At 42.6% G+C, this 23673-nt stretch overlaps 2 protein-coding genes across 2 annotated transcripts in view; one reads left to right on the forward strand and one right to left on the reverse strand.

Annotated features, from left to right (window-relative positions):
- Nucleotides 1–23673, forward strand: part of LOC110510052 (spermine synthase) — a 49196-nt gene that overhangs the window by 6340 nt on the left and 19183 nt on the right. The window lies entirely within an intron of this gene.
- Nucleotides 6217–8620, reverse strand: LOC100136606 (carbonyl reductase 1). The gene is given in 4 exon segments (NM_001124596.1): nt 6217–6700; nt 6785–6908; nt 7281–7461; nt 8212–8620. Coding segments are annotated over 4 exon segments (831 nt in total). The 5' UTR covers nt 8498–8620; the 3' UTR covers nt 6217–6460.

Below are 23673 nucleotides of genomic sequence, written 5' to 3' on the forward strand. Positions count from 1 at the left end.
TTGGTTTAGTGATTCACCATAGTGAAGACGTAGACTCAGGTTTTCTGGGTCTCCATGTTTTTGGCTGGATAGGTTTCTCAATTTCTATCTTAGGTTTTCGTCAAACCATTTGTCATTGTTTTACATTTTCTTAGGTTGTCAACTTTTTTTTTTTTATTTGATGGGGAATCTGAAAGGTCAAATATACTGTTTAGGTTTTCTACTACCAAGTTTACACCTTCACTATTACAGTGAAATGTTTTGTCAAGGAAGTTGTCTGAAAGGGCTTTAATTTGTTGTCTATTTATTTTTTGGTATGTTTCTACACTACTTTCCTTCCATCTATAGCATTTATTAATATTATTCAGTTCCTTTGGCTTTGATGCCTCATGATTGAGTATTGCTCTGTTCAGGTAGACTTATTTTTCTGTGATCTGATAGGGGCATTAGTGGGCTGACTGTGAATGCTCTGAGAGACTCTGGGTTGAGTTCAGTGATAAAGTAGTCTACAGTATTACTGCCAAGAGATGAGCAGAGGTGTACCTACCATAGGAGTCCCCTCGAAGCCTACCATTGACTATGTACAGACCCAGCATGCGACAGAGCTGCAGGAGTTGTGACCCGTTTTTGTTGGTTATGTTGTGCCTAGGGGAGCATATGGGGGAGGGAATGCTGTCACCTCCAGGTAGGTGTTTGTCCCCCTGTGTGCTGAGTGTCTGGTTCTTGTCCAGTTCTGGCATTTAGGTCGACACAGACTAGTACATGTCCCTGAGCCTGGAAATGGTTGATCTCCCCCTCTAGGATGGAGAAGCTATCATCGTTAAGGTATGGAGATTCTATTAGGGGATATCTGTTGAGATAATTTCCTTATTCATTTCTAGCCGGATGTAAAATTTTCCTGTTTTGACAAATTTAATAGAGGTCTGCTCCAAATTAGCATACCCCTGGAGTCTCTTCGCTTTTTCACACCTGGTAGTTTGGTGAATGGGACTACCAGCTTTCTGTAACCTAGAAGGCAACCAGTGGGTCTGTCACCTCTATACCATATTTATTGTAGGATGACAATGTCTGTATTTCTAATTTATTTGATGAAGTCTGGGTTCCTGCTCTTTAGGCTAAAGGCATATGACCTCAGACCTTATATTCCAGGATGAGATAGTAAAAGCTTTGTGTCCCATAGTGTGTAGTGACGTTTTCATGTGGTTTAGGCCCGGATCATTACAGTAGGTGTGAGCATCTGATACATAATTCTTAGGTCGCAGGATGGGGCTTAGGTCTGATCTGGGGGGGCCTACATAGGGTGTGGCCAGGGTTTGTTTGGGGTGGTCTCAGCTGGTTGGGGTGTGGCAGGTGAAGCTGTGGTCTGGATGTAGGTCCTCTTGGCATGGGTTCTCTCGTGCAGGTCCTTTGGGAAGGGGTCTTGCAGGTCTGAGAGGGTGTCTCACTGGTCTGGGTGGGGTGTCTGTGGCTCTGTTGCTCCTGTGTGAGGTGCTGGGGCTGCAGTTGAGGGTGACGTCCTTCAGGGTCCTGGCAAAAGTTGGGATTGCTGCCTTGTAGAGGTGGACCTGGCCGTAAAGACTGTTCAAGTCCAGGGTGGAGTCCAGGGCGGAGTGGTGGGTCAGGTAGACATTATGTTTTGAGGCACAGTAGTAGGGAAATGCTTGCAAATGCTTGCATTCACCCGCTGTATGGTGGCAATGTGAATGTATTTTCATGTAGCAGGGTGGAGATAACCACTTGTGCATTGGGGAAAGTGGAATAAGCTTTTTCAATCACTCCCTTGAGTGCTGTGGCCACCCCTTCCTGTTGGGCCCTCGGGTCGTTTGTGACTGTGAATTATAATGTGGTTGGGGGACCCTAGTCTGTCCTCTGAAAACAGCTCCAGAGCATGTCTAGTGTTTGAGTACCAGAGTTTAGTCACTTTGTGTTTGAATGTAAACTCAGCAAAAAAATAATTAGTAAAAATCCAAATAACTTCACAGATCTTCATTGTAAAGGGTTTGAACACTGTTTCCCATGCTTGTTCAATGAACCATAAACAATTAATGAACATGCACCTGTGGAACGGTCATTAAGACATTAACAGCTTACAGACAGTAGGCAATTAAGGTCACAATTATGAAAACTTAGGACACTAAAGAGGCCTTTCTACTGACTCTGAAAAAAACCAAAATACAGATGCCCAGGGTCCATGCTCATCTGCTTGCCTTAGGCATGCAGCAAGGAGGCATGAGGACTGCAGATGTGGCCAGGGCAATAAATTGCAATGTCCGTACTGTGAGACGCCTAAGACAGACCTACAGGGAGAAAGGATGGACAGCTGATCGTCCTCGCAGTGGCAGACCACGTGTAACGACACCTGCACAGGATTGGTACATCCGAACATCACACCTGCAGGACAGGTACAGGATGGCAACAACAACTGCCCGAGTTACACCAGGAATGCACAATCCCTCCATCAGTGCTCAGACTGTCCGCAATAGGCTGAGAGAGGCTGGACTGAGGGCTTGTAGGCCTGTTGTAAGGCAGGTCCTCACCAGACATCACCGGCAACAATGTTGCCTATGGGCACAAACTCCCCGTCGCTGAACTGAACAGGACTGCCAAAAAGTGCTCTTCACTGACGAGTCGCGGTTTTGTCTCACCAGGGGTGATGGTCGGATTCGCGTTTGTCGAAGGAATAGGCGTTACACCGGGGCCTGTACTCTGGAGCGGGATCGATTTGGAGGTGGTGGGTCCGTCATGGTCTGGGGCGGTGTGTCACAGTATCATCGGACTGAGCTTGTTCAAAAGGACTGAGCTTGTTTAATCAAAAGGCTATCCAGACTACTCTCATTGACACCCCCCCCCCCCCCCTCCCCCCAATCCACCAACCCCAATCTTTACACTGCTGCTACTCTGTTAATTATCTATGCATACTGTATGTACTTTACCTCTACCTACATGTACATATTACCTCAACTAACCTGTGCCCCCGCACGTTGACTCTATACTGGTACCCCCTGTATATAGACTTGTTACTGTTCTGTTATTGTTGCTCTTTATTCAAAAAATAATATTTACTTCAGTTTATTTTAGTAAATACTTAACGCATATTTTTCTTAACTGCTTTGTTGGTTAAGGGCTTGTAAGTAAGCATTTCACTGTTGTATTCGGCGCATGTGACAAATACCATTTTATTTCTTTCTGGATTGTGTGGACCTAGCTCTCTGAGCTCCACCATGTCTCTCTCCAGCTCTGTGCATTTATCCCCCTCAATGATGGAGGAGCAGTGCAGTTGTGGACCTGGGTGTGTTCAGTGCTGGGGGGGTGTGACTATCCTCGTCTGCAGGACAGTTTGAAGAGGTGTGATCAGACTCACTCAAGATGGGGAGTCGTCAGCTTTTCCTGCTGTGCTCTCTCTTTATCCCGTAAAGTCCTGCATGAGGATGCCCTGCACCATTACTGTCCCAGACTTGTACATATTGACAGAGGTAGTTTAAATTTCCTCAATGTCTAGTATTCTGAGTTTCCACCCTGGGCCAATACACTCTCTTTTGACATAGGGGTAGTGTGCTCTTATAGCACTGTGCCATGCCAGGGGAGGGTCTGTGTGGAAAATGAAGTTGTTTAAGTTCCCGTCTTGGTAGCAGTCAGCAAATGGTGTCTCTGGATGTCCTTGAGGAGCTTATTTTTGTACTTATTCCATGCAGGGGGTTCTGTATTGTGATGACATCTGCACAGGGGGCTTCAAAGGCCTCTGCATTTGGGTGGGGGAGGCTGAAAAACTCTCCTGCCATTGTTAGGCTCAATAGTTTTCACACATCTCACTTCATACTTCAGCGCTAATTGAAGTTGCAGTCAGGTCTGTTCTGTCTTGGTAGCTTAGTAGCCTTATTTACTAAGCTTTTATATAACAACATTACTGAGAGATTATTGTCAATGACTTTTTTGCTTCAGAAGTAGGTTCAGACTGAACATTACTCAGTCAGTTATGTGTTGGATGGTATTTCCAGGTTTCCTCTGTTTCTTCTGCAGGTTTTGGTTTGTTAGAAGTTTTTTCTTGATAGTGCTTGGTAGTAAGAACCTGTTCTGGTAATTTTGTCCAAAAATCAAGGTTTTAGGTATGGAATTTTGATGTACTTTTAAGGTTTTAATGTAGAGGGTAGTATCTTGTCCTTGCAAAAAACAATATCAAAGTTTATAATTCAATTTTTTTCCCAGAAAAACTCAGGAGCCCATGAGCTCATGCCCTCTCTCTATCTCTCTCCCATAGGCCAGGTCTTGGTAGATTTGCAGTGGTCTGATACTCCTTCCATTTCAATATTATCGCTTGCACAGTGCTCCTTGGGATGTTTAAAGCTTGGGAAATCTTTTTGTATCCAAATCTGGCTTTAAACTTCTTCACAACAGTATCTCGGACCTGCCTGGTGTGTTCCTTGTTCTTCATGATGCTCTCTGCGCTTTTAACGGACCTCTGAGACTATCACAGTGCAGGTGCATTTATACAGAGACTTGATTACACACAGGTGGATTGTATTTATCATCATTAGTCATTTAGGTCAACATTGGATCATTCAGATATCCTCACTGAACTTCTGGAGAGAGTTTGCTGCACTGAAAGTAAAGGGGCTGAATAATTTTGCACGCCCAATTTTTCAGTTTTTGATTTGTTAAAAAAGTTTGAAATATCCAATAAATGTCGTTCCACTTCATGATTGTGTCCCACTTGTTGTTGATTCTTCACAAAAAAATAGTTTTATATCTTTATGTTTGAAGCCTGAAATGTGGCAAAAGGTCGCAAAGTTCAAGGGGGCCGAATACTTTCGCAAGGCACTGTATATCATTTCATAAGTCATGGAACGCTTTGTTATTTGTTATAGAGCGATTGAAGATTGAACAAGTGTGTTTTTTTCTCCATCAACCCCTGGTTCAGAATATACCATCATCCTATATAAACACTTAAATTGTGGTGTTTTATGTTTGTTTTTACATATAGCCTACAGCCTTCAAACTCAACTCTGGACCTCGAAGCCAATTCCACTGCATTTTTTAAATTGTTCAACACTAATCAGGGACCGATATAGACCTGGGACACCAGGTGTGTCCAATTCATTAATGCTGTTTTTTTCAGACACAACAGTTTCCCGTGTGCATTAAGTATGGCCCACCACCCAAAGGACATCCAGCCAACTTGACTCAACTATGTGGGAAGCATTGGAGTCAACATGGGGCAGCATCCATGTGGAATGCTTTCAACACCTTGTAGAGTCTATGCCTACATTAATTTAGGCTGTTCTGATGGCACAACTCAATATCAGGAAGGTGTACTTAATGTTTTGTACACTTTATTAATTTGCACTCTGAATATGTCCCTATCTCAACAGGCAGCTTGAATGGCTTTATGGTATCCTCCTGGTAGGGCTGGCTCTCACTCAAGGTTGAGTGCCCTGCAAGAGTCTTTGTACTAACAGACCCATGCACCCTACTTCTTTTCAAGCCTCCCTCTTCTCAGTGCATTCCATCTGGTGGGAATGCTACTCCTCCAGTCAGAAGATTATTTGTACAATACAAGTTCATAAGGGAGAGGAAGATAGCGTGAATGAAATGGCTCTCTCTCTCATCCTCAGGGGTGAACACATGGCAAACAACTATCTCCTCCAACTGAATGCAGACAATCAGATCTCTACAAAATGCAAAATTAGTGGTAAGAAATAGACTGCCTTTTGAGAACATTATTCTAGGCTTTCTAGGTCAGTCTCCGCTTGGTCTTTGGTGCCCCCTACAGCAGGGATCATCAACTAGACCAGGGATGGGCAATGCCAGTCCTCTGGGGCCTGATTGGCGTCACACTTTTGCCTCAGCCTGAGCTAACACACCGGACTCTAAACTCTCTCTCTCAATTAGTTAATCCGCTGTGTTTGCTAGGGATGGGGGAAAAGTGTGACACTGGCCCAGAGGCCTGAACGAGATTCAGCTGCGGGCTGATTTCTTTCTTGAGCGGATGGTCGGAAGGCCCGACCGTAATTACAAATATTTTGTAGACATCACTTGGAGCTGGTTTGCTGGTGTTTTGGCAGTCTTATATATCCAGTCGCAAAAGTAATTTTTTGGTAGAAAACTTTGGGGGCCCAATAAAATCACCCACGGGCAGAATTCAGCTCACGGGCCGCCAGTTGGGAAGCTATGCCCTAGAGGCTCAATTCAATAAACAAAGTTACAACTTTGAACAACAGTTTCCAGTAAATCACTGTCTCAGACATTATCAATCTATTTTATTTCTTTACATCATTCAACTTTTTGAAAGAATAACAGGCCTTCATTACAATGAAAGTACTTGAGTGTTTATGCAAATTAATCACATTAAATCATATAAAGAAAAAAAAGCAAAGATATCTCCACAACCCTTGCAATGTGTCTTTTGTCATGTGAATTTGGCGGAACCTTTTTGAGCAATTTCCTCAAGTCTGTGAGATGAGGTAAACTTCCTGCTGCCTCCACTCTACCATTCCTGAACGGTCTTGTCCCACACCAACTGTCCATGTGGCTCCTTGGCCCCTTCAGGAAGAAGTGCCAGATAGGTAGGAGTCTGTGCTCCTTCTTCAGGACTCTTGGGGGCTTTGGAGCCTGCCATGTCAGTGCGGACCCAGCCAGGGCAGCAGGCGTTGAGCAGGATTCCATCTGCTGCCCGGGTCTTAGTCAGATAATGAGCCTGAATCCTAGACAGCACAGTCACTCCGATCTAAACAGAGGTGAACAAAACAGTATGATACATCTGCCTTTTGCCCATTCCCCGTAATAGTTGTGTGGACAGACAGAACACTACCTTTGTTGTGCCATAGGCTGTGTTTGGCCACCCCTGGGCCTGATGGTTTCCCTGCTGAGCGGCAATAACAAACTGCCCCATCAGCAAGCACAGCTCCTCCTCGGAGAGCTCAGTATCACGGAACCTTCAAGACGCAACAGAAAAAATACCTTGTAATGCAGTAGTTTATGTATGCATGTGATGATCACAGTAATGGTTTAATTTGAAAATATTGTCTATGATCTGTAGTAGTATTTGTGTGTACTAGAATTGCAATTGACATTCACTTTGATTTGATTTTCCAATTTTACTGTTGTGGCCTTAAGTACAATGCTCTTCGTTACTGCTAATGCGACAGCTGCAATTGAAGGGATGAAAAGGGCTTTCCTTCAAAAAGGTCAGGTCTGCGGCTGGAGGGATGTATAATGATGTCAGTGTATATTTCCCCCTCAGTAGATTACAATTCAGAATTAAGTTAAGGATGAATGAGGTTTTCGATACAGAATGAAGATCATACTTGGCTTGTAGTTGAGGGCTGCATGTATCAAGAGCCTTCTTGCTAACAAAGCTGGAGACATTCACCACTCTGGCATTTGGTCTGAGGAGGGGTAGGAGAGCATGGCACACCCACAGGGTGCCCCAAAAGTTGGTGCGCATGGTCACCTCAGCCTGTTCCCCAAAAGTCTCAGTCGCATCATCTAGGGAAAAAATGTGATGATCAATTATTGCTTTGTACAAGAGAGAGGGAGAGGGAGAGTGGGGGCTGTGTCAATATAGCATCACCCTCACCCATCTTTTCAGAGCATAATTTTCAAATGCAATCACACTGCTACATAGGCCTATCATTCATGTTACACAAAAGTTAAAATCAAGTAGCCCTACTATAATTGGTAGGCAGTTTAAAATGAACTGCTGCTTGTTGCCTAACAGCACAAGATCTGCCCACAAACCTCTCACAATCTGGCTACAGTGACGGAGTTATTTTACGCTAGCCCAGACGAAAGCGGGTAGGGAGGAGCAAGCTTCTCAAATTAAACAGTAATCTGAGCCACTTATTTTGTCAACGAGGCAGCATACTGCATCCTACACATCTCTTTTCCATAACATAAATGTTTGAATTGTCTAACTGGTTTTCATTGGGAAGGTAGATAAATCGTTTTTAAATCACAAGCAATCACTTTTGCATGGGATACATAAAATCATACGAATTACTACACGTGCTTAATGAGGTCGCTTTTGTTTTGAGCCGAATTGGCGGTCGGATAGAGCGGGCCCTGGCCCATACCTGGGAAGCAGCCAGGTTCCAAATAGAACGCAATCAGCGTTCAGTCGGTGCAATACACACCTATACCGGCGCCCGGGTGAGAGTAATTGCTATGATCGGCTAAAACAGTAACAATTGCATGGCCAGAGTCACCAAAATAGTAGAATAGGCTACCGTACGGAACTCTTAAAAGCCATTCCAGCGTTGTTAATGAGCACATCCAATCCGCCATACGTCTTCTGCAGAAAGTTACTCAGTTGCTTGGCGCTGCCCTGGTCGCAGATATCAAGGTGGTGGTAAGAAACTTCAAATCCTTCGGACTTCAGCATCTTCACTGCCTCATTTCCAAGTTTCTCATTTCGAGCAGTAAGAATAACATCCCCGGTAAATTTTGCCTTACAAAGCTCCCTCACAATCGCAAGTCCTATGCCTTTATTGGCACCGGTAACTACTGCCACTTTTTTGGACATTTTCCTTTGCTCTCAAACTTTTTTTCTGTAAAGGAATTAGTTAAACTAGCCTAACTCTGGTTTAAATAATGTAATTAGCTGTGCTGTGATTGTAGTGGGCTGACGTGTACACTGAGCTGGGGGAAAGTCTGAGTAGAGGAAAGTCTAGCCTTATTGGCTACTTTTGCAAACAAAGGAATGTGCACTGTCACTCTGACAGATGTTGGGTAATCTTTGATCAGGTAACCACATGAAAAAAATGTGAGGGAGAGGTCATATCACATGATTATACTTATATAAAATGGGAGAGGTTAGGTCATTTACACACAGTTCAGATGGCATATTGCAAGTTAAACTGAATAGAAATTAAGAGCTGGCTGGCACAGTTAAGCTCTTTGCTTTACATAACGATTGGTTTTATACACAGAGATAAATAGGACTCATATTTATATATGTGCCATTTTAGCATCTGTGAAAGCATGGGCAGTGCCATTGAGGCTCATATCCACAGGAATCCCCACTCAGTTGAGTACTTTGACTACTTTAAAATGGTGGACGCTATCAATGGCGTTGCCCATGCTAAATGGCCTTTTGGCCACTAGAGGCCTCTATCATTCTCTGATTTCATTCAACAGTTCTCATCCAGGGTTCCAGTATATAAACAGTTTCGACTGCTCCTACAGTTTTGTTTCGGGTACTATATTTTAACTGACGCCCGGCCCAGAAAGTCTACCCATAGAAGGCCACATACAGAAGACAGATTTGAATTCCTAATAAGACATTGTGCACAAAACAGCCATTCAATTATTCAAATAACTGTAACTGAGGACGATTCCCCCCCATCACTCACATGTATTAAAGGTCCTGCACAGTTAACCTATTTCCCAAGTAAAAATAGCATTTGAATGACCAAAACATCACCCACAATATTTTTACACTATTAAAATGCTCAGAATTGAAGAAATGTTACATTGTCTCTCATCTCTAACTATCATGAAGCCTGAAAGAACAGGCTAAGTGGGCAGGGAGATTATATTAATGAGCTTGCTTTGACAAACAGCTCACGGAAACAACCTTTTGATCGTTGCCAGGTAACAAGGTAAACAATAGGTCACATGTCATTGATGACCAGGTAAACAATGGACATGTCATTCCGAGCCTAAATAGTATACCTCTCCCCATTTCCTCTGCAAAATCCTCTTATGGTCAACAGAGCTGGATATCTATCAGACAAACAGCAGCAATTGCCCTGTGGGGTATGAACAAAGGATCCGATTCACAAAAGTTGTATTCTTGTTCGTAATGCTGGTGAGTTACCGCCACTCTGATATCCAAAAGTTCTTCCCGGCTGTATGAAATAACACCAACAAATTCTGGGCTAATAATGTTAGAAATAACACATAATAGAACAAAATACTTCAAAGTTTCCTAAGAGCTAGAAGCACGGCAGCCTTACCTGTTGAAGCCTAGATTTAAGTGCCTTTGAACAGGGTATTTCACGCTCAACAGTTTCCCGTGTGTATCAAGAATGGTCCACCACCCAAAGGACATCCAGCCAACTTTACACAACTGTGGGAAGCATTGGAGTCAACATGGGCGAGCATCCCTGTGGAATGCTTTCGACACCTTGTAGAGTCCATATTTTGAGAACAAAAGAGGGGTGGGGGGGGGGGTGCAACTCAATATTAGGAATATTAGGAAGTGTGATTTTCATCAGTAAATGACAAATACTCTTCCCACCGCAACTCCTTTTGTGGACACCATTCTTTTGTGTCAGCTGTGTGTTGGAGATTCTCAGACTCAATGTAAGGGGCTTAGGGATGGAAGAACAAAAACCATATAGTGACTATCAGGAGTTACAGAAAAATATACTGTTCACAAGTCAAAGCAGCCGCAACCATTGTGTCAAACTGTAATACTTACATTATGGTCAGTTCTTGCAAGAGCCACTGATCCACTGTTAATGGTACAGCATCAGTCTTCAGAATCAGCTTCCTGATGTTCTCATCAATTGACAAAGCAACTTGGCTCGAAATGTGCACTGCACACATGTGACATGATCATAATTTTTGGTGCAGCCCGTCCACCCGAAATGAAAAGCAGCCACTACTGTCGGAGGAAAATAGTGAAACATTAAATTAACACTATGACATCCAGTTTATAACACAGTGTGCTTTTTCCAGCAAACAGTTAAGTAGCTTGCTAGCTTAAAGTTACAACACAGATGAAAGTGGGTTAGTTACTGGGATCATTCTGCTACATTCTGCTTGAGCAATTTTAAGGTTTGAGATGACTGTTTTAAGGCGTTACATATTTAAATGAGTTAAGATTATATGACGCTACTATTGGTCACGACTTCCGCCGAAGTCGGTCCCTCTCCTTGTTCGGTCGGTGTTCGGCGGTCGGCATCACCGGTCTTCTAGCCACCGCCGATCCACTTTTCATTTTCCATTTGTTTTGTCTTTGTCTTTCACACCTGGCTTCACTCAACCAATTACTTGTTTATTATTTAACCCTCTGTTCCCCATGTTTTGTTTGTGAGTGATTGTACATTGGTCCGTTTTTGTGGGCTCGCTATGTTGCTGTGTATTTTTGAGTAAAGTACATTGATGACTCATATCTGCCATCCTGCGCCTGACTCTCTACACCAGCATCACACGGGACGATTACAATTGGTGTATGATATTTCTGGCATTACGTGACTTTGTCCCAACCTGAAATTTGGCTTGTCACCAAAAGCACTCACAAACTCACAAACTTCTACAGATGCACAATCGAGAGCATCCTGGCGGGCTGTATCACCGCCTGGTACGGCAACTGCTCCGCCCTCAACCGTAAGGCTCTCCAGAGGGTAGTGAGGTCTGCACAACGCATCACAAACTACCTGCCCTCCAGGACACCTACACCACCCGATGTCACAGGAAGGCCATAAAGATCATCAAGGACATCAACCACCCGAGCCACTGCCTGTTCACCCCGCTATCATCCAGAAGGCGAGGTCAGTACAGGTGCATCAAAGCTGGGACCGAGAGACTGAAAAACAGCTTCTATCTCAAGGCCATCAGACTGTTAAACAGCCACCACTAACATTGAGTGGCTGCTGCCAACACACTGACACTGACTCAACTCCAGCCACTTTAATAATGGGAATTGATGGGAAATGATGTAAATATATCACTAGCCACTTTAAACAATGCTACCTTATATAATGTTACTTACCCTACATTACTCATCAAATGCATACGTATATACTGTACTCTATATCATCGACTGTATCCTTATGTAATACATGTATCACTAGCCACTAACTATGCCACTTTGTTTACATACTCATCTCATATGTATATACTGTACTCGATACCATCTACTGTATCTTGACTATGCTGCTCTGTACCATCACTCATTCATATATCCTTATGTACATATTCTTTATCCCCTCACACTGTGTACAAGACAGTAGTTTTGGAATTGTTAGTTAGATTACTTGTTGGTTATTACTGCATTGTCGGAACTAGAAGCTCAAGCATTTCGCTACACTCGCATTAACATCTGCTAACCATGTGTATGTGACAAATAAAATTTGATTTGATCTGTTTCACCTGTCTTTGTGATTGTCTCCACCCCCCTCCAGGGTCGCCCATCTTCCCCATTATCCCCTGTTTATTTATACCTGTGTTATCTGTTTGTCTGATGCCAGTTAGTCTTGTTTGTCAAGCTTACCAGTGTTTGTCTCATCAGCTCCTGGTTTTTCCCAGCATCTTTTTTTCCTCATCCTCCTGGTTTTTAGCAAGGCTATCCAGTTCCTGCTCATCAAGTCCCCTCTGATTCCTGTGGTATTGGAATTCTCCTGGCTCCAATTACATAATCCCCTCATTAATTGGTCTACTGGTGCCATCATGGGCTGGAGCCCGTTCTGCCACGCCCATTGCCTGGAGTCCGCACAACCTGCCCCGGGACGTCTTCCTGGGGGCTCGGAAGGTGCCCCGGTCCTCTCCACCATTCCCGCGGAGTACCAGGACCCCCGGAGGTGTTCAGCAAGGCCCGGACCACGTCACTTCCGCCACACGACCCTATAACTGCGTTATTGACCTTCTCCCTAGCACCACACCGCCTAAGAGGGATGTCTGTACTCTCTGTCGGGACCGGAGACCGAAGCTATGGATACCTACATTGGGGACTCCCTAATTGCTGGTTTTATCCGTCCCTCTTCCTCTCCCGCCTGTGCAGGCTGCTTCTTTGGAGTTCTTCAATAGGGGCGGTTCGTCTGGTTGAAGTTATCCATTGAAAAGCTGATCTGACCCATTCCGATCCTTACAGGACAGTCATGACACTGCCGTGTTTTCACATTACCTGAGGACCTCATCACTGCTCGTGCTGCTCCCTGTGCACACTGATGCCTCTTTCAAAGCAACTGGGAACTCAGACAAATACGAGGTCAAATCATGATGTCAGTGATATTCCAGTCGGAGAATTTGAGCTCTAGAAAGAGGCCCGAAGATCTTGAGCTGGAAATCCAAGTTGGTTGATTGTTCAAATAGATTTTTCCCAGTCAGAGCAAATTTCTTTCTGAGTTCCCAGTTGTTTTGAACCCACAGAAGTCGGAAGTCAGAGATTTCCAAGTTGCCAGTTATTTTGAACGCAGCAGGAGTGCTAGTGGGCGTGTGAGGTTGGGCTGTGTAAACCGGATGCAACCCAGACATAGATGGTCCATAAACTGTTGTATGCGAACGTGAGTAGATTACCTTGACGTGAGTAGATTACCTTGACGTGAGTAGATTACATTGACGTGAGTAGATTGCGGACGTATAGCCATGAGAAGTAGGATGCTGAGGGTGCTGCAGAACTCCCTGATAACTCAGAATAGAAAAAAATACACATTTGAAAAAAGTATATTTGTCACGAAAGTGCTGGGTTTTTACTGGTATTAGCAGACCAATATATACTGATGTATCACGGGCAAAAGAAATGTCAGCATCTCTGCTTTGGCAATAAAGGAAATTTAAAAAACATATCTTGCAGGATTCAATAGTTGGAATTGTAAGAGTTGTTGCCCTGTTCCTTTCTCTGCGATTGTCGTTCTAATGGAATCCAGAAAGAACCTTGTTCTGAAGGTGTAACGTTATGGGCAAAGACACAAAACATCCACATTCAATATTTTTCTTGATCAGATAACATGGAAAACAACCACTTTTTGTGCAGTAATAATTTAGCATCATTACAAATAACTTGATGTAAATACACTGTACATTACTATATTGTACAGTACATAGGCTGGTCTTCTAGGTTTGGTACCTGTAGATTTTCCATCAGCATGAAGAAAAACAATGCACAATACAATAATTCAGTACATTGAGACATCAAGTGGTTTGTGGTGATGAGTTGGTTATTTTTTTTAAATGTAACCTTTACTTAACTAGGCAAGTCAGTTAAGAACACATTCTTATTTACGATGCTGGCCTACCCCAGATGTCGCAGGGCCAATTGTGTGCTGCCCTATGGGACTCTCAATCACGGTTGGATATGATACAGCCTGGATTCGAACTAGGTACTGTAGTGACGCCTCTTGCATTGATGATGGAGTGCCTTAAACGGCTGCGCCACTCGGCAGAGCATGGTGCTTGCACTAGGGTTGTGGGTTCAATTCTCACGGAGGAGCAGTATGAAAAAGTATTAAAATGTATGCACTCACTACTGTAAGTTGCTTTGGATAAGAGCATCTAATAAAAAACATTAAAGGAACGAATAGACAATTTCAGTTGCATTTGCAAATTATTTCAAGAAACTGGAAAACATATTTTTATTATTTTTTATTTCACCTTTATTTAACCAGGTAGGCCTATTTTACAACTGCGACCTGGCCAAGATAAAGCAACACAAACAACAACAGAGTTACATATGGAATAAACAAACGTACAGTCAATAACACAATAGAAAAGTCTATATACAGTGTGTTCAAATGAGGTAAGATTAGGGAGTAATTACAATATAGCAATTAAACAATGGAGTGATAGATGTGCAGCAGATGAATGTGCAAGTAGAGAATCTGGGGTGCAAAGGAGCAAAATAAATAACAATATGGGGATGAGGTAGTTGGATGGGCTATTTACAGATGGACTATGTACAGGTGCAATGATCTGTTAGCTGCTCTGACAGCTGATGCTTAAAGTTAGTGAGGAAGATATGTCTCCAGCTTCAGTGATTTTTGCAATTCGTTCCAGTCATTTGCAGCAGAGAACTGGAAGGAAAGGCAGCCAAAGTAGGAATTGGCTTTGGGGATGACCAGTGAAATATACATGCTGGAGCGCATGCTATGGGTGGGTGCTGCTATGGTGACCAGTGAGCTGAGATAAGGCGGGGCTTTACCTAGCAAAGACTTATAGATGACCTGGAGCCAGTGGGTTTGGCGACGAATATGAAGCGAGGGCCAGCAAGTGAGAGAATACAGGTCGCAGTGGTGGGTAGTAAATGGTGCTTTGGAGACAAAGCGGATGGCACTGTGATAGACTGCATCCAATTTGCTGAGTAGAGTGTTGGAGGCTATTTTGTAAATGACATCGCCGAAGTTAAGGATTGGTAGGATAGTCAGTTTTACGAGGGTACGTTTGGCAGCATGAGTGAAGGATGCTTTGTTGCGAAATAGGAAGCCGATTCTAGATTTCATTTTGGATTGGAGATGCTTAATGTGAGTCTGGAAGGAGAGTTTACAGTCCAACCAGACACCTAGGTATTTGTAGTTGTCCGCATATTCTAAGTCAGAACCGTCCAGAGTAGTGATGCTGGATGGGCGGGCAGGTTCGGGCAGCGATCAGTGGAAGAGCATGCATTTAGTTTTACTTGCATTTAAGAGCAGTTGGAGGCCACGGAAGGAGAGTTGTATGACATTGAAGCTCGTCTGGAGGTTAGTTAACAAAGTGTCCAAAGAAGGGCCAGAAGTATACAGAATGGTGTCGTCTGCGTAGAGGTGGATCAGATAATCACCAGCAGCAATAGCGACATCATTGATGTATACAGAGAAAAGAGTCGGCCTGAGAATTGAACCCTGTGGCACCCCATAGAGACTGCCAGAGTTCCGGACAACAGGCCCTCCGATTTGACACACTGAACTCTGTCTGAGAAGTAGTTGGTGAACCAGGCGAGGCAGTCATTTGGGAAACCAAGGCTGTTGAGTCTGCCGATAAGAATGTGGTGATTGACAGAGTGGAAAGCCTTGGCCAGGTCGATGAATATGGCTGCACAGTACTGTCTTTTATCGATGGCAGTTATGATATCGTTTAGGACCTTGAGCGTGGCTGAGGTGCACCCATGACTAACTCGGAAACCAGATTGCATAGCGGAGAAGGTACTGTGAGATTCGAAATGGTCAGTGATCTGTTTGTTAACTTTGCTTTCAGAGACCTTAGAAAGGCAGGGTAGGATAGATATACAGTGCCTTGCGAAAGTATTCGGCCCCCTTGAAATTTGCGACCTTTTGCCACATTTCAGGCTTCAAACAAAGATATAAAACTGTATTTTTTTTTGTGAAGAATCAACAACAAGTGGGACATAATCATGAAGTGGAACAACATTTATTGGATATTTCAAACGTTTTTAACAAATCAAAAACTGAAACATTGGGCGTGCAAAATTATTCAGCCCCCTTAAGTTAATACTTTGTAGCGTCACCTTTTGCTGCGATTACAGCTGTAAGTCGCTTGGGGTATGTCTCTATCAGTTTTGCACATCGAGAGACAGACATTTTTTCCCATTCCTCCTTGCAAAACAGCTCGAGCTCAGTGAGGTTGGATGGAGAGCATTTGTTAACAGCAGTTTTCAGTTCTTTCCACAGATTCTCGATTGGATTCAGGTCTGGACTTTGACTTGGCCATTCTAACACCTGGATATGTTTATTTTTGAACCATTCCATTGTAGATTTTGCTTTATGTTTTGGATCATTGTCTTGTTGGAAGACAAATCTCCGTCCCAGTCTCAGGTCTTCTCCGTCCATCAGGTTTTCTTCCAGAATGGTCCTGTATTTGGCTCCATCCATCTTCCCATCAATTTTATTAACCATCTTCCCTGTCCCTGCTGAAGAAAAGCAGGCCCAAACCATGATGCTGCCACCACCATATTTGACAGTGGGTATGGTGTGTTCAGGGTGATGAGCTGTGTTGCTTTTACGCCAAACATAAAGTTTTGCATTGTTGCCAAAAAGTTCAATTTTGGTTTCATCTGACCAGAGCACCTTCTTCCACATGTTTGGTGTGTCTCCCAGGTGGCTTGTGGCAAACTTTAAACGACACTTTTTATGGATATCTTTAAGAAATGGCTTTCTTCTTGCCACTCTTCCATAAAGGCCAGATTTGTGCAATATACGACTGATTGTTGTCCTATGGACAGAGTCTCCCACCTCAGCTGTAGATCTCTGCAGTTCATCCAGAGTGATCATGGGCCTCTTGGCTCCATCTCTGATCAGTCTTCTCCTTGTATGAGCTGAAATTTTAGAGGGACGGCCAGGTCTTGGTAGATTTGCAGTGGTCTGATACTCCTTCCATTTCAATATTATCGCTTGCACAGTGCTGACAGTGCTCCTTGGGATGTTTAAACAAATGCTGGTAAACACTTAAATACAAATATATTCAGTTACATTTTTTGCACAAAACTAGTGCACTGGGCCTTTACTAGTCCACAAATTTGTGGACTGATATACTGTAGCCATCTTAAGGGCAGGCAATTATTTTTCTTTCAGCTTCAGCACCCCAACCCGTAAACTACTTCCAGCGGCTATGTACTGTCAGACATCTTGGACACAGTTATTATTATACATCAGTGCTCTTAACACTGCAGCAGACTTCTTCGTTGGTTTTGTGTCGAATTCAGACATAACAGCGACCTCTCACAGATGTCCTCCACTTGCAAATCCAAGGCCATGATTGTGCTTCTATTGTGGGTGTGGTAGAGAAGCAACCTTTGTTGAGAGGAGCCTTTTTTGGTTACTACATGATTCCATTTGTGTCATTTTATAGTTTTGATGTCTTCACTATTATTCAACAATGTAGAAAATAATACAAATAAAGAAAAACCCTGGAATGAGTAGATGTGTCCAAACCTTTGACTGGTAGTGTATATTGAAGTGCAACTACACCACTAACTTCTTATTCATTATCTCCAGCATCAAATCAGTGTCTAAATGTGAAAACAACTCACTGCACCAAAAGAGCGGCAGAGGCTGCCAAACTATCATTAAAAGTCTGTCAAAGCGCTCTCTATTGTTTCCGACATCACTCTGGTTCTTAATAATTGCTAGACAGCCATTTTCAAGTCTTTCCATAGATTTTCAAGCCGGTTAAAGTAAAAACTGTAACTAGGCCACCCAGGAACATTCAATGTCGTCTTGGTAAGCAACTCCAGTGTATACAGTTGAAGTCGGAAGTTTATATACACTTAGGTTGGAGTCATTAAAACTTGTTTTTCAAACACTCCACAAATTTCTTGTTAACAAACTGTACTTTTTGCAAGTTGGTTAGGACATCTACTTTGTGCATGACACAAGGAATTGTTCCAACAATTGTTTACAGACAAATTATTTCACTTATTGGACCACCAAACTGTCAAATGTAACTCTTCCGTTCATGTTTTAGCTAGATTAAAATATCTGTAGCACAATTCCAGTGGGTCAGATGTTTACATACACTGAGTTGACTGTGCCTTTAAACAGCTCGGAAAATTCCAGAAAATGACGTCATGGCTTTAGAAGCTTCTGATGACTTAGGCTAATTGACATAATTTAATTGGAGGTGTACCTGTGGATGTATTTCAAGGCCTACCTTCAAACTCAGTGCCTCTTTGCTTGACATCATGGGAAAATCAAAAGAAATCAGCCAATACCTCAGAAAACAATTGTAGACCTCCACAAGTCTGGTTCATCCTTGGCAGCAATTTCCAAATGCCTGAAGGTACCACGTTCATCTGTACAAACAATAGTACGCAAGTGTAAACACCATGGGACCATGCAGCCGTCATACTGCTCAGGAAGGAGACGCGTTCTGTCTCCTAGAGATGAAAGTACTTTGGTGTGAAAAGTGCAAATCAATCCCAGAACAACCGCAAAGGACCATGTGAAGGTACTTTTGTACCTGTTTCCTCCAGTATCTATATCCACAGTAAAACTAGCCCTATATCGACATAACCTGAAAGGCCGCTCAGCAAGGAAGAAGCCACTGCTCCAAAACCTCCATTAAAAAAGCCAGATTACGGTTTGCAACTGCACATGGGAACAAAGTACTTTTTGGAGGAATGTCATTTTGTCTGATGAAACAAAAATGGCCATAATGGCCATCATTATGTTTGGAGGAAAAAGGGGGAGGCTTGCAAGTCGAAGAACACCATCCTAACCGTGAAGCAGCTGGGGTGGCAGCATCATGTTGTGGGGGTGGCAGCATCATGTTGTGGAGGTGCTTTCCTGCAGGAGAGACTGGTGCACTTCACAAAATAGATGGCATCATGAGGGAGGGAAATGATGTGGATATATTGAAGCAACATCTCAAGACATCAGTCAGGAAGTTAAAGCTTGGTCGCAAATGGTTCTTTCAAATGGACAATGACCCCAAGCATACTCCCAAATTTGTGGCAAAATGGCTTAAGGACAACAAAGTCAAGGTATTGGAGTGGCCAACACAAAGCCCTAACCTCGAATCCTATAGAAAATGTGTGGGCAGAACTGAAAAAGTGTGTGTAAGCAAGGAGTTCTAAAAACCTGACTCAATTACACCAGCTCTGTCAGGAGGAATGGGCCAAAATTCACCCAACTTACTGTGGGAAGCTTGTGGAAGGCTGCCCAAAATGTTTAACCCAAGTTCAACAATTTAAAGGCAATGCACCCAAATACTAATTGAGTGTAAGTTAACTTCTGACCCACTGGGAATGTGATGAAAGAAATAAAAGATTAAATAAATCACTCTCTACTATTATTCTGACATTTCCCATTCTTAAAATAGTGGTGATCCTAACTGACCTAAGACAGAGAATGTTTACTCGGATTAAATGTCAGGAATTGTGAAAAACTGAGTTTAAATATTTATATGGGTATATGTAAACTTCCGACTTCAACTGTATCTGGCCTTGAATGTTAGGTTATTGCCCCGACTGAAAGGTGAATTTGTCTCCCAGTGTCTGTAGGAAAGCAGAATGAACCAGGTTTTCCTGGTTTTGGCTGTGCCTAGCTCTATTCCCTGTCTTTTTATCAACAACAACAAAAAAACTCCCTAGTCCTTGCCGATGAAGAGCATATCCATAACATGATGCAGCCACAACCATGCTTGAAAATATAGCGAGTGGTACTCAGTGGTGTGTTGTATTGGATTTGTCCCAAACATAATGCTTTGTATTCAGGACAAAAGTTAATTTCTTTGCCACATTTTTTGCAGTATTATTTTAGTGCCTTACTACAAACTGATGCATGTTTGGCATATTTGTTTTCTATACAGACTTCATTCTTTTCACTCTGTCAATCCTACATCATGGGCCATGATTCGACCTTGTTTTTTTAGTTTTTAGTTGTCTTGAAAGCACCATACATCCACAGAATGCCAGACTTTGATGATGAAGTTTGATGACAATTTTCTTATTTGTGCTGCATAAATGATGGAATAGGCCAGGTAGATATGTACACTGTAGCTAAGTAAGTAATACTAAGTGTATGTTGTGTAGTAAGCTGTTAGTACCCCATATGTCTCACCCTAATAATTTGGTCCCTTTCCCCCTCATAACTTAGCCTATTGTTCTGAATTGGTGGTGCACATGTAGCCTATAGCCTGTTTTAGAGAAATGTAATCATTGAATATTGTAAGAGCTTTCATTGTTTGCTTATATGCCCCCTTTACTTATCCTACAGTTCTGAACTAGGTGTATACTGAATGAACAGCCCATGTTCTGAATTCTACATTTTAAAAGTGCTGAACAAATAGTTATATTGACTATGTCCTTCCTAGCTCGCCGGGGCGGCAGGGTAGCCTAGTGGTTAGAGCGTTGGACTAGTAACCGGAAGGTTGCAAGTTCAAATCCCCGAGCTTAAAAGGTACAAATCTGTCGTTCTGCCCCTGAACAGGCAGTTAACCAACTGTTCCTAGGCCGTCATTGAAAATAAGAATTTGTTCTTAACTGATTTGCCTAGTTAAATAAAAGTAAAGTAAAATTTAAATGTCTTACTCAATGATGAATTGCCTCTTATCCTCTTATGCCATAGTTTGTACATCTCTATTGTCAGTAGAAACCACATTTGTTTAAGTAAGTCAGCCACAGCTATGTTTTTTTTAAAGGCAGAATGAACTGTTTCGCTGCCAGACAAGGCTCCGCTGATAGCCAGGTGTAGCAGTTGTAAGGATTCACTCCATTGTGCTGAATAGAAAGCGCTGATGTTGGGACAGCTTTATGTAGTCCCAGATAGTTTGTGGGCACCGTTTGTCACCATTATAGTGCAATTAATGTATTGTTTAGTATTCTGACGTGTAGTGGCTTTGCTGGCATGCATCAAAAAAAAAAAATGTTTTGCCCCACTAAGATTTACATGCTAAAATCGTCTATTGTGTGTGTGCTATTTTGCCTTATGGAATTTTGGGTGTGATAAAGAGTGTTGGCAAGACAGCAGAAACAGACAGTCAAACCACATACGTCAGACCACTTATGAGAATGATTCAGTTCCCAGTAATTGGGGTGCAGGAAACGCCCAACTGACTCCAGATCCCTTTGCCTACCTGTCAGTCCCACACCTTAGCCTTTGTGCGGGTGTGAAATGCCTGGTGCATGTTTAAAGGAGTCCCCCAGATGGGTTGTCGCCACTATTTCAACGTCATTTCCTGTCCTAGAAATGCAAGTTTAGGTTCCACCTCCGAAGTATGACGAAGGCTACTTATACATTTTCACGAATTGGGTGTGGGAATTTCCATGTGGATTTGATAAACATGAACAAATAGGGCACAGACAGCTGTCAGTGTAGCTAGCTAGCATGCTAACCTTACAGTGCCTTGCGAAAGTATTCGGCCCCCTTGAACTTTGCGACCCTTTGCCACATTTCAGGCTTCAAACATAAAGATATAAAACTGTATTTTTTGTGAAGAATCAACAAGTGGGACACAATCATGAAGTGCAACCCCATTTATTGGATATTTCAAACTTTTTTAACAAATCAAAAACTGAAAAATTGGGCGTGCAAAATTAATCAGCCCCTTTTACTTTCAGTGCAGCAAACTCTCTCCAGAAGTTCAGTGAGGATCTCTGAATGATCCAATGTTGACCTAAATGACTAATGATGATAAATACAATCAACCTGTGTGTAATCAAGTCTCTGTATAAATGCACCTGCACTGTGATAGTCTCAGAGGTCCGTTAAAAGCGCAGAGAGCATCATGAAGAACAAGGAACACACCAGGCAGGTCCGAGATACTGTTGTGAAGAAGTTTAAAGCCGGATTTGGATACAAAAAGATTTCCCAAGCTTTAAACATCCCAAGGAGCACTGTGCAAGCGATAACATTGAAATGGAAGGAGTATCAGACCACTGCAAATCTACCAAGACCTGGCCGTCCCTCTAAACTTTCAGCTCATACAAGGAGAAGACTGATCAGAGATGCAGCCAAGAGGCCCATGATCACTCTGGATGAACTGCAGAGATCTACAGCTGAGGTGGGAGACTCTGTCCATAGGACAACAATCAGTCGTATATTGCACAAATCTGGCCTTTATGGAAGAGTGGCAAGAAGAAAGCCATTTCTTAAAGATATCCATAAAAAGTGTTGTTTAAAGTTTGCCACAAGCCACCTGGGAGACACACCAAACATGTGGAAGAAGGTGCTCTGGTCAGATGAAACCAAAATTGAACTTTTTGGCAACAATGCAAAACGTTATGTTTGGCGTAAAAGCAACACAGGCCATCACCCTGAACACACCATCCCCACTGTCAAACATGGTGGTGGCAGCATCATGGTTTGGGCCTGCTTTTCTTCAGCAGGGACAGGGAAGATGGTTAAAATTGATGGGAAGATGGATGGAGCCAAATACAGGACCATTCTGGAAGACAACCTGATGGAGTCTGCAAAAGACCTGAGACTGGGACGGAGATTTGTCTTCCAACAAGACAATGATCCAAAACATAAAGCAAAATATACAATGGAATGGTTCAAAAATAAACATATCCAGGTGTTAGAATGGCCAAGTCAAAGTCCAGACCTGAATCCAATCGAGAATCTGTGGAAAGAACTGAAAACTGCTGTTCACAAATGCTCTCCATCCAACCTCACTGAGCTCGAGCTGTTTTGCAAGGAGGAATGAGAAAAAATGTCAGTCTCTCGATGTGCAAAACTGATAGAGACATACCCCAAGCGACTTACAGCTGTAATCGCAGCAAAAGTTGGCGCTACAAAGTATTAACTTAAGGGGGCTGAATAATTTTGCACGCCCAATTTTTCAGTTTTTGATTTGTTAAAAAAGTTTGAAATATCCAATGTCGTTCCACTTCATGATTGTGTCCCACTTGTTGATTCTTCACAAAAAAATACAGTTTTAAATCTTTATGTTTGAAGCCTGAAATGTGGCAAAAGGTCGCAAAGTTCAAGGGGGCCGAATACTTTCGCAAGGCACTGTATCTAGCGAGCTAATGTTAATTAACTGTTGATGATTTTTTTTATTATTACACCGTATTCAAAAGATTAACTAGCTGGCTCTATGGCTGGATCTGGAGCTAGATTTGTCATAAGCATTGACTTAGGGAAAATGTTTCCACAGATTGAAACCACTGGCCTATCTTTGCCATCTATTGTTATGTCCAAAGTTTTTTGTCATCTTCCATAAATTGCAGACAAATCTGCCATACAAATAGTTAGAAAGAATAAGATGAAGCTCTGGTAATATGGATAACTATTGAAAGATAGCTCATATGTGTTTTTCTACATTGTAATGGACACAGTGGTTCTCACAGGGGAAGTGAAATGATAGGCTACAATTGCTCATGATCATGCAAGCAGCACACTGCATTTGACTTTTTCCCACACTTTGTTGTGTTACAGCCTGAATGTTTTTTAAATAAAATGTTTTAAATGTCACTGCCCAACACAATACCCCATAATGTCAAAGTGAAATTATTTTTTCAAACTTTTTACAAATTAATTTAAAAAAAACTGAAATATCACATTTACGTAAGCATTCAGACACTTTACTCAGTACTTTGTT

Source organism: Oncorhynchus mykiss, chromosome Y (assembly GCF_013265735.2).
Source record: "Oncorhynchus mykiss isolate Arlee chromosome Y, USDA_OmykA_1.1, whole genome shotgun sequence".
Lineage (NCBI taxonomy): Eukaryota > Metazoa > Chordata > Actinopteri > Salmoniformes > Salmonidae > Oncorhynchus > Oncorhynchus mykiss.